This window comes from Pelophylax lessonae (genome assembly GCF_965119305.1).
Source record: "Pelophylax lessonae genome assembly, chromosome: 5".
Taxonomy (NCBI): Eukaryota; Metazoa; Chordata; class Amphibia; order Anura; family Ranidae; genus Pelophylax; species Pelophylax lessonae.
Window position 1 is genome coordinate 230,721,510 of NC_138772.1, and position 12,333 is coordinate 230,733,842.

A 12,333-nucleotide genomic window follows, 5' to 3' on the forward strand; every position below is an offset into this window, starting at 1 on the left:
TGACCAGAACATGGCCTTAAGCAGGCACCTGCCTTATCCATACTTTTTCAAAAGCTTCTGGCTTTGCTGATTTATATAAGTATCTTTCTATAAGGTGTACACATTAAGCCCCTCCTTGCAGCACCATTTGTTTCCTTGGTTTCCCAACTTAGTTCTCTCTGCCTTTTGAATCCAATTATTGAAATTCCTCTAAAGCAGTGGTTCTTAACCTCTTTGAGTCACAGACCATTTTAATAATCTGATGAAAGCTATGAACCCCTCCCCATAAATATTCACATAAACACAACTTTGCATGCAATAAATGTATGTGCTTTATGTTATTAAAATGTGATTGCCTCATACATACAGTACAGTATACAGCGTACACAAAGTTTGGATAACGTAAATGAAAATTAGCACTTGCTATTATGGGGTCACACAAGATGGAGATTATGCAGAGAATGATGATACAAATTTAAATGGAAAAAGTGGGCCAACGACGGGTCAAGAGAGGCTTGGACAGTTGGCATTATATAAGCAGTGGCAGGATGCGTTTTTTTTTTTTTTCTTTCAATGGGAAACCATTGATTGGGACAAGGGGAGGGCTGTAATGCAAATATTTTTTATCTGACCTTCATGAACCTTCTGAAACCTACCCATGGACCACTTTAGGGGTCCATGAAGCCCAGGTAAGAACCCTTGCCATAGAGGATCTCCTATTCAAAGATGTGTTTCTGAACCCATCTGGTCACCCTTACTTCATACTTCACACTGATAAGTTGTCTTGTGCCCAAGGCCATGCTTTTTTCCCCACGTGGTTTCAGTATTCCACTTCAATGAGGACATTGTCCTACCATCTTTATGCCCTGCTCCTAATCATCCAAAGGAAATCTCTCTACATTGCCTGGACATAGAGCCGTTACAGTATACCTCAAGGATACTCAGGGCCGGTGCAAGGATTTTTGCCACCCTAGGCAAAATAAATATTGCCGCCCCCCACATATGCTCTCCCACCCCCCATCCCAAGTTGCTGGAGGGGTTATAACCAGTGGCGGCTGGTGCTCCATTGGTTGGGGGGGGGTGGCAGAAGGATCTGGCCATGGACACCCCCCTGTCACTTCTGAGTCTAGTCCACACCATATCCCCCCCCCCTCCTGGGCACCAGTTCATTTACCTTGTTCCTCTGGATGGTGACGGCTTCGCCCCTCAGTCTCCTCCATGTCCCCTCTCGGCGGCCGACTCCTCCCTCCTCCTCCACCAATAGGATTCCTTCTCCTTTGGCCATTTGGGAAACAGGTCTTAGGGCCCACTTCCTGATTGGCCAGCAGGAGAATCAGTGTGGCAATAGCAAATATTCATTCGCTATTGTCACACAAGTGGGTGTGCCCCAAGCCCACCTTTTTTGAAGCCTATTAGAGCCTCTGGCTCTAATCGCATGCTTCAAAAAAAAACCCTCTTTGGAATCCATGCACCTGGCACCCTGCATGTAGATTAGGGGGCCGGACGCATGGACATCCTAATGGATGGGCAGCCTTCAGTGACTTATGGTAAGTCACTTACCTTGGGCCAGCCTCCACCGGTGCCCCCTGCTAAGTTGCGCCCTAGGCGGCTGCCTAGGTCGCCTTACTGGTAGCACCGGCCCTGAGGATACTGCTCCAATAAGATGGACAGATGCCTTGTTTGCCCTCTCCTTGGGCCCTCACAAGGGACACCCTGTTACAAAGTCCACCATCACACAATGGATAAGGAATCTGATCACAGGATCTTACATTCTCAAATCCCCCTGGGGGGGGGGGGTGGAGGCAGGGAGCCATCCCTGCTTGGATAGCATAATGGTTAATGCTAGCGGCTATAGTCGCTGGTAGTAATTGCATGCTAAAAATCTCAATCGATGGATCAACTTGGGTACACTCAGCCTGCCCATAGATGAATTGAATCTTGGACAGTCCCTGCTGAAGGGGCCAAGATTCTATCCATCTATGGCTGGCTTAGGGCTGCCATGTGGTCTTTTTTTTTAATACTTTTCAGATTTTACCAGGTGGACGTCCAATCTTCTGCTGATGCAGCTTTTGGCTACAAGGGTAACACAGCGGCACTAATGATGAGTCATCTGACCTTTGTTGTTTGGGCTTGGTGGCACAATGATGTTTGCCTATTTGTTTCCCACCTTATTAATTGCTTGGGGACATCTCATGGGGTATGAATACTCTGCCTGCGTCTTGTACTATATGATTAAGATGAGAGGAATTTTGACCTACCTGTAAATTCCATATCTTGGTGTACAGCACAGGACAAAGGCCACCCTCCCTTTAATTCCTTGGTTTACAATGCATTGCTTGCTGCAAAACTGAGGACTCATGGAGTAAGGTCGAGTTTATATAAAAGGTGCCCTGAGGGTGTGTCCTTTTAAAGCTTTCAATTGACTGACTCCACTGTGCCATTTATAAAAATATTTCCTAATTCGAATGCCATACCTGTAGGTCTGTTTTTATCACCCTTGAAGAATGGTCGAAATGCTCCCAATGTTTACATTCCTATGTTCTGGCTTATTTTTTTTAAGACATGACAGCTGTTGGGTGTTTTCTCAAAGCATTGCAAAATCGAGCTTGCTTCCTAATTCAAAAAATGTGCATTTGCAGTGTGCTCTCTTCCAATGCAGCAAGGACTTTCCACTCGCACATACCCACCAAGGTTCTTGCAGTGCTGTAGCCTTTTGTAGTCCCATACTCTAAGCAACAATGTTGGGAGACAACTTTAAAATGATCATTTTAGTCGCCCCTAAAGAAGAAGGCGTAGTGTCCATTTTCTTGTAGCCCATGTCCTGAAAGTAAGCTGGGATATAGGATTGCAAACACTGGAAATATTTTTGACCAACCTTAATGGGTGACAGAAAAGACCAACAGGTATAGCAAATGCATTAAAAATGTTTTTACAAATGTATTTTAGACTACTGGAGCCACTTGTCTTCATTGGCCAGTTTTTAAAAGAGATATACCTAGCCTTCGAGTTACCTGTTCTAGAAACAGGCACACATTTTTAGTTTAATAATGTTGCAGAGAGTAGAAGAATGTTTTTAATCAATAGCAGTTAATAAAAAGTAGTTGTTAATTACTGTAAATTCCTAATTGTACTTTGGTTGCTGGAACAGAAATGACCTCTAAATCCCCAGAGAAAAATCTGAACATTAAAGAATATGATTTACGTGCAACTTACAATGTTATTATTTTTTTTCATAGTTTGAAAATGATATATCTGCATTTACATATGAGAGGACATTAATGATGGAGCAAAGATCTCAAATGCTAAAGCAAATGCAGCTGTCTAAGAACGAAAGAGAAAGAGAGGTAAAGTGTTATATTTATTTTAAATAAGTCATTTATTTAATTTTTCAAGTACAGAATGACAAGTATAGAGAAGGTGGGGGGAAGGTAGGGGTACAATCACATGAAATTGGTAAGGAGAAAGGTACCGAGGGGATGAGGCAGAAACATGAAATACCTTTTAAGTTTTGTGTTGACATACCCAAAATTGCAAGGATATAAAATCTGTAGATGAGTGTTACAAAAGATGTTGAAATAAAATAAAAAAATATTTCCCCTGGAAACCGTTAAAGTGTATATTACCCTAATTTTTTTTTCTATGTGTGTGTGTGTTCGCATACAGTATGTGTATTTTATAAATTGGTCACTATCCATTTTGTGTACCTCTTCCATCTAAAGTACCTGGTTGATCCTGCCAGTCACCGTTCTTCCTTGTTTCAAGCTGACCCCACACAAAGCACAGAAGTTGATTTGTGCTTGCATGGCCAGTTTTCATCCTTGGGTTGGCCATTCCTAGGTACAGGACACTGTGCAGGCACACAGCATTTTTGTATTGGATAATTTGTTCAGCCATAGCTGAACGGCAGAGGGGTTAGAGGAATCATAGATATGGGACAGTGATGGCAAACCAAAAACATCTGGGGTGCCAAGAACTATGATGTTTCCATGAAGCTCAACTACACCGCGTAGTGCATGAGCATCGTGGGAAATGTAGTTCCAAAACGTCTGGAGTGTCAAGGTTCGCCATCACTCTCATAGGACATGGAGAGGGGGCAATAGGCAAGATGCTGCACCTGTTGAGTGGCATTAAGTAGAAGGAGCTTGTGTATATTCAGGGGAGGATGTAAAAGCAATCCAATAAAAAAATTTTTTTTTACTTTTCATTCCCTGTATTAAAGAGACGCTATAAGGTTATGTTCTCAAAGACAGAGTATATGGTGACTACCACTTTTGGAAAAACAGTAATAATCAAATGTATAATGAGAGAGTGTTTATATCCGTTTGTTTTAATTGGGGTCAAGTGGAGGACCAAGCTTCTTGGTTATTGCGTGGATCAGTATCAATAAATTTAAATATGATGGAAAATACTTAATCCCAGAATGACTTGAGAAGAGAGTATGCATAAAAAATGTGAAGGAGTGTACCATGATGTTAGAGGCAGTGCCAACAAAGGACAGAGCTTTGTGGATAAATTTTGTAGAGTAGGGCAGTTTCTATACCATTAGTTGATCTCTTGCATCTTACTATAGAAGCTTTATGTGCATAGAGTAAAATTGTAAATACATAGGTTTTCTCCTGCAAGAAGGCAATGCCCAAGTTCCTTTCCCACTTCAAAAGGTAAGTTGGAAGGAACCCATGCAGTGGAGTTACAAGCAGAGCATATGAGGTCAATGACCTATGTCCTATCGATTTTGTCTGCAGACAGAGTTGTTTGAATATTGAAAGTTGATAATTGATCAGTCTCAAAAAGGGTAGTCAAAAGTTCGGAATTTAAAAAGCACTTTACAAAGGCCAAAGGGGGGAGGCAACTAGTAGTTTAGAAGCATTTGAGGTTAGAAGCATTTTTTCTGCAAAAGCAAAAAATCTTATTCAGGACAGTAGTTTAGTGGCATTTAAAACGCCAAATGCTTTTAACAGCGTGTAAAAGCGGTAACCTGCATTATAAACCGTGTATAAAGCCTCAGTGTGTTTCGTGGGAAACCTTGCTTCTTCAGAAGACTATAGGGAGATCAATAACCGATATTGGCAAAACAAACCACAAAAAGGTCAAACCATATCTGCAAATGATAGGTGGTGTTTGCTACCTGTGCATCAGTAGGGCCCACTAGAGCAAATAGCCACCACACCCGGGATGCCCCCAGGGGCAAACACAAGATAACACTAGAAGAGAAGCGTAGATGGTGAATAAACTAAATGCTTGAAGGAAGAACTCCTCCCCCCCACTAGATTCAGACCTGCCACCTACAGTATTGGACACTGGCAAACATAAAATCTGAAGCCAACTCAGGCTAACCCCTCTTTATAGCTTATATTTTGCTAGTGTTCTAATAAGATGGATATCTTTTCTTTAGCTTTGCTGGGAAAAATCCAACTTTTTTCTTTTTGCTAGCTTTTGTTGGTCTCTATATGGTAGCTATCTGGATTGTCCTTCCCTTAGCCTAGTTTTAGAGTTCTGCACCCGTACCCTGCTGGACTAGAGGAGACTAGCCTGGAAGTGACGTTCAGGCACTAGGTTCCACGTTAGGAGCTTTCCAGACCCCATTCTGTTAACAACTTAGTCGCTGAGCAATTTCCAGGTTCAGAGCTGCTTGCAAAAATGAAACTGTCATCTCCTCCACCCTAGTCCAGGCTTACTTAGACTAGGCTGGTGGAAAGGACAGTTTTATTTTTGGACCATAGGCTGGTGGAAAGAACAGTTTTATTTTTGGACCAATATCAAAAGGAAAGTTTACAATAGGGAAAGGACCCTGGATATGGTCCTATAACATACCTTTTTTGGGGGGCTGAAAGAATGCCACTAGGTGCCTACAGAAAGATCAGAGGGCCATGACCTCAGTAAGAAGGGCCATATAGGACAATAAATTAACTGGGGCTAACAAAATGTTTACTTTTAGGGTCTAATATTAGCCACCATCCTCTGGCATCCTTTGCAGTCTCCCTATCTCTAACTTTAGAGATACAACATGATAGAATGTTATCATATTTTTTGTACATTATGCTTCTGTACAATGCTATCCTAACACCTACCTATTTTTGCTCCTCCTGATGATGCATTTCAAAATAGTATATTTGTGTTTGTAAAGTACTTGTGCTAAACGCATCAACCTCTGTACCTGATACTGTCCTATGTGACCTATGTTGGTTTTCTGTTTTGATGTTGCAGTAAAAAAGACTTTGATTGTCCTGGTGTGCAGCCACTTGTTTGGATATGTGTTAACCTTTGACCAGTCAGTCAATGTTTATTAGAAGGGGTTCTGATCACTACTTCAGTTAATCACTTGATCATAGAATGTTTGAAACAAATGGCTTTTGCCCTAGGCTACAGTTATGACAGGGTTGCTGGAGGCTTCCCATCTCACTTCATGACTCTTCAGTCAGTCCACATGCAGAGGACAATTTGGTCAAAGTGTTGTCCTGCAGAACGTACATCCAAGAAGTGGTTACTTTGCATGGCCTTCGAGGAAAACAAATTTTCTTCGGGTTTGGATGCCATCACCAAGGACGCCACAGATATCGACAATAAAGTGCGCTGTTTAAAGCGTGAAGACATCTCAAAGCCTTTTGAGAGGCTTGGACAGCCTGCATCTCAGATACTCTGGTTAGGGAAGTCGTTTTCAGAGGCTATAAGCTAGTTTCTTTCCCATCCTCCTCCTTGAATCATCAATTCCAATCTTTGTGTCACTGCACAAATGTGCATATCTCCAGGCAGATGGTCATTGCCCTAGTTCCTGTGGCAGATTGGTTTCAGGGCTTTCTTCCAAACCGTTCATGGTTCCCAAACCCAAAGGGGGTATTTTGCCCTATATTGGACTCAAAAAGTTTGTGAATGAAACATTCCATATAGAATTTACAAGATCTGTCATCACCTCGCCACCGGGGAGACTCCTGATCTCTGTAGATATCAGGGATATATCAGGGATATATATCCCAATATTTATTCCTACACTTTGCTGTGTGTCCTCTGCACTTTCAGGTTGTGGCCCTGCTATTTGGCTGCTCTTCTACACTTCAGGTGTTCTTCAAGCTGCTGGCTTCAGTACTAGCCGTACTGTGCTCTCAGAGGAATTCCTGGGATACCTTGATTACTCTAGTTACTAGGTAACTGTTGGTCCTGGCTGACAATGTAGCTTTTAATGTCCAAACCCTGCAGAGGTTCCAATAGATTCTGCACCTTCAGAAAATAATGCTGGAACTGACTCATCTCTTGGAGTATCTGGGTCTAGTACTAAACACAACTCGGGCCAGAATGTTTCTTCCCTAGGAGAAATTTGAAACACTCCACTTCCAGATTCATAATCTTTAGTCCAGATTAAATCCTGGAGCTGATGGTAGCTTCTTGCAGTCTAATTTGCTCAGTTTTATTCCAGACTCCTACAACACGACATTCTGTAATTTGGGGACATGTCAGTCCAGTCCTTGGACATACTATTTTGTCTGGCATCGACAAAATGGTCTGTCCAAGTCTCTGTGTCTCTGGTTTGATGGCACAGTATTCTTGCTCTGGAGTCAGGTGAGTCTTTCCTTACCATCTTTTGGAAGATCTTCATAATAAATGCCAGCCTGTTTGGCTGGGAAGGAGTCTAGGCATCCTGTCAGTGCAGGGAACTTGATCTTAAGGAATCTCATCTTCCAAGCAACAGCCTGGATCTTCAGTTTTGTCTGCCATTTACATTCCAGACATGGACAGTTGTCAGGTGGACTTCCTAAGCTGGCAGCATCCGGGGAGGGGTTCCTACACCCTAAAGTATCCAGGACCTGTGTCACAGGTAGAGGGATGCTGGATGTGGAATTCCTGGCCTTTGTATCAAGGTACAGAGATCCTCTAGTAGAAGCAGTGGATTCTCTGGTGGTCTATGGGATTGGTACAACCTAATCTACAGCTTACCTTCGCAGAAAATCTTTCCCTGTTTGGTTCGCAGAATTGAGATGGAGGACATTCTGGCGATCCTCATAGCTCCAGATTGGCACAGGCTCATGTGGTACAGTTACCACATTACCAACTTAATAAAACTACTGTCAGACACTCTGTACCAGGCTCCCCCTATTCATTCCCTGTGACGATTAGTTACTGAATTTGGTTTGATCAGTACGTCAAAAAATGCCCTTTGAACATTTTTGCCAATAGCAAATCTTTTTGTGTCCGCAAAGTGTGGGTGCCAGCAAGAGTAAGTACCAGCAAGCTACTTCACTATCAGTACTTGGAAGTGATGCTGCTAGCAAGTGTCATGAAGGATGATATTAGTTTACAAGTACCGGGGGGGGGGGGGGGGCATGGCCAGGACCGGCATTTGAGCAGACGTGCCTCGCAGTGCTCCCACAAGTAATCCTGCACTGATCCTCTCCCCAGCCTTCAATTTAATGCCCAGAGGCTTCGTTCAGCTGCCCTTCACTGCCTGTAACCCTGGAGACCTCAATGAACTGGGCCAGGCCTCGGATGCAGACATGCTTTGGGGGAGAAACCGGAAGGAACCTGTGGCCACGGATATCCAAAATTGCACACTTACCCCCTATGCCACAGCGCAGTCCGAGAGATAAGTTCAGGGATCCTGTGAGTAAATCCTCCACTAAACCATCAGGGAAAGAGCAACCAAGGGACATACTTTATTATGCACAGAAGCTGTCAGGTTGCTCAGCTCCCTCGGCTGATATGGGCCCCCCTCCCCTGCCACAGAGCCAGACATGCCTGAGCTGCAGGATTTACATACCTTCCCCCCAGCTCTCTGTTGCTCTGATGAGACACTATCTGAGCAGGACGTGGAGGGCATATCAGAGTAAAATCCTTAAGGCAGTGCAAAAATGTACTGCATCTGTAGATGATCTTTTTTTTATTTTATTTATAAAGTTTATTGAATACAGCCAGGTACAGGTAATACAAAGGACATGGGTAGGGGTTTGGCATCATCACCTACGTAAATCAACCCTCCCCTTAAATACCATAAAAGAACCCTCTCTGGCATGCAACTTTTTTTTTTTTCTTTTTTTTTTTCTTTTTTTTTTAAGTAGACAAAAGGTCTACCATTAAGACCAAATAGAGAAAAGGAAAAAGGGGAGAGAGAAAAAAAACATAAAGGTAAGAAAGCAGGAAAAGAATGGGGGGGGGACCTGTATCCCCAAGCTATGTTTGACCCTGCCGTCAGACCACGTGCTACCTTAGGCATGACTGTCTGTTCATTTAATCACTCTGCCATCAGACGTGCGCCCTCTCCGGAAGTGATAAAAAGATCCCACATCTTCCATGTCCATCTCCTCTATGCTGGGAAGACGCGATCAGTTTCTCCATCCTGTTAACCTCCTCAACCCTCTTGAGCCATTGGGCAATCTGCGGAGGGGTCGTCTGTTTCCACAAAGGTGGTATACATAGTTACATAATTAGTGAGGTTGAAAAAAGACACCAGTCCATCCAGTTCAACCTATGATGTGTGTGTGTGTGTGTGTGTTTGCTGTTAACCGTACATTGTATACCCCTCTATTGTATGCCCCTCTATGTTGTGGTCTTTAAGGTGCCCATCTAATCGTTTTTTGAAACTATCAATGCTCCCTGCTGATACAACTGTTTGCAGAAGAGAATTCCACATCCTTACTGCTCTCACAGTGAAGAACCCCCTGCGTATTTTAAGGTTAAACCGCCTTTCCTCTAGTTTTAGTGATTGGCCACGTGTCTTACTGTATTTCCTTTCTCTGAATAGGTTTTTCCATATGCTAGGGTTGCCAGTACAATATTTGTACATTGATATCATATCCCCCCTCAATCGTCTCTTCTCCAGAGAGAATAAGTTCAGTGCTTGTAGTCTTTCCTCATAGCTGATGGCCATTCCCCTAATTATTTTTGTTGCCCTTCTCTGGACTCTCTCCAGTTCCAGCACATCCTTCCTGAGGACCTGTGCCCAGAACTGGACAGCATACTCCAGATGTGGCCGGACCAGAGTCTTGTAGAGTGGGAGAATAATCTCTTTATTTCTGGAGTGAATCCCCTTTTTTATACATGCCAGTATTCTGTTGGCTTTGCTTGCAGCGGCTTGGCATTGCATGCCACTGCCAAGCCTGTTGTCTACCAGTACCCCCAGGTCCTTTTCCATCCTAGACTCTCCCAGAGGTTCCCCCCCCCCCCCCCCCCCAGTGAGTAGCTTGGTTTCTGGCACCCAGGTGCATTACTTTACATTTTTCAACATTAAACCTCATCTGCCATGTAGTTGCCCACCCCATAATTTTGTTCAGGTCCGCTTGTAAGGTTTCCACATCCTGCCCAGAAGATAGTGGCATGCTTAGTTTAGTATCATCCGCAAATACTGGGATTTTACTCGATATCCCCTCCTCTAGATCATTTATGAATAAATTAAACAGGATTGGCCCCGGGACAGAACCCTGGGGGACCCCGCTTTCCACACCCGCACCCAATCTGAGTACTCTCCATTAATCACCACCCTTTGCAACCTCCCCTGGAGCCAGTTCTCTATCCAGGTACTCACCTTATGGTCCATACCTACCTTCCTTAGTTTGAACAGGAAGCGTTTGTGGGGAACGGTGTCAAAGGCCTTTGCGAAGTCCAGGTACACCACATCCACAGGCTTACCTTTATCTAGGTGGCAGCTCACTTCATCATAGAAGGTTAATAGATTGGTTTGGCAAGAACGATTTTTCATGAATCCATGCTGATTACTACTAATAATACCGTTTTCATTACTAAAGTCTTGTATGTGGTCCCTTAACATCCCCTCCAAAATCTTGCAGACTACTGATGTTAGGCTGACCGGTCTATAGTTACCCGGGATATATCTTGGCCCCTTTTTAAATATTGGTACCACGTTGGCTTTTTTCCAATCAGCTGGCACCATACCCGTCTGTAAACTATCCTTAAAGATCAAGAATAATGGTCTGGCAATCACCTGGCTGAGCTCTTTAAGAACCCTCGGGTGCAAGCCATCCGGTCCCGGTGATTTATTTATGTGAAGTTTCTCTAGTTTAGTTCTAAGTCTATCTTCTGTTAGCCATGGCGGTACTTCCTGAGGTGTGTTGTTTAGTTTGGCCTTACAAGCTGGGTTAGTGTAACCCCCCAATTCTTTTGTGAAGACTGAAGAGAAGAAATTATTTAACACTACCGCCTTTTCCCTGTCCTCTGTGGCCAAAACTCCCTTATCGTCTTTTATGGGGCCAATGTGTTCTGGCCTCACTTTCTTACTGTTTATATACTTAAAGAATTTCTTGGAGTTCTTTTTACGCTCTTCCGCTATATGTCTCTTGTGTTCTATTTTAGCCGCCCTGATTTCGTCTTTACATTTCTTATTACACTCTTTGTAAAGCTTGAATGCTGCCAATGACCCCTCAGTCTTGTATTTTTTGAAGGCCTTTCCTTTAGCATTAATATGCATTTTTATGTTGGAGTTTAGCCACCCAGGGTTTAGTTTTGCTCTTTTAAATTTATTTCCCTGTGGAATGCACTGGTCAATCCCTTTTAAGTATGCTTTTGAAGCATTCCCATTTTTCCTCCGTGTTCTTTGTTCCCAGGGTTCTATCCCATTTGATATTTTCTAGCAGAGAGCGCAGTTTTGGGAAATTGGCTCTTTTGAAATTCAGTGTCTTTATATTGCCCTTGTTTGCTATTACTATAATTAATACTGAAACAAATTGACTTATGGTCACTGTTTCCTAAGTTGTCCCGTATTTCTATATCCGTGAGCAGGTCTGTATTGTTGGTAATCAGTAGGTCAAGTACCGCATTGTTTCTTGTCGGTGCATTCACCATCTGATCCATGAAATTGTCCTGCAAAACATTTAGGAACTGCCGAGCCTTGGCTGAATGTGCGGTTTCTTCTGCCCAGTCTGTATCTGGATAATTAAAATCCCCCATTATAATGACATTTCCCATCCTTGCTGCCAATCCTATCTGTAAAAGGAGGTCCGCCTCCCCTCCTCCTCTGGTTGGGGGCCTATAGCATGCGCCCAATATTACCTTCCCCACAGTGCCTTCCCTTTGAAGTTCCACCCATAGGGATTCTGCCTCGTCCATAGCTCCATTATTAATATCCTCCCTCATATTTGTACACTGTTCTTAATATACAGACATACCCCTCCCCCTTTTTTACATGCCCGGGCGGCATTGAAAAGAGAACAGAGCAGGGATTTCTTAAAGGCCCTGAGTGGAACATCTACCACTTGAAGCAGAAAAAAAGCCAGATCATCTGGGATCTTCCATTCCATGATTCTTGCTAGTATTCTACGAACCTCCCCCCAGAAAGATAACTGCATCGGGCACGACCAAAATGTATGTAACAACGTACCCTTTTTACCTCTACATCTCCACCGATCTGATCTGGTG

General features: G+C 43.3%; 1 protein-coding gene across 2 annotated transcripts in view; it reads left to right on the forward strand.

The window, feature by feature from the left end:
• Positions 1 to 12,333, forward strand: part of SLC12A7 (solute carrier family 12 member 7) — a 550,671-nt gene that overhangs the window by 454,145 nt on the left and 84,193 nt on the right. For both annotated transcript variants that reach the window (XM_082257548.1, XM_082257549.1), the window contains exon 21: positions 3,216 to 3,323. In XM_082257548.1, coding sequence (XP_082113674.1) covers positions 3,216 to 3,323 — 108 coding nt within the window. The remainder of the gene's footprint in view (positions 1 to 3,215; positions 3,324 to 12,333) is intronic.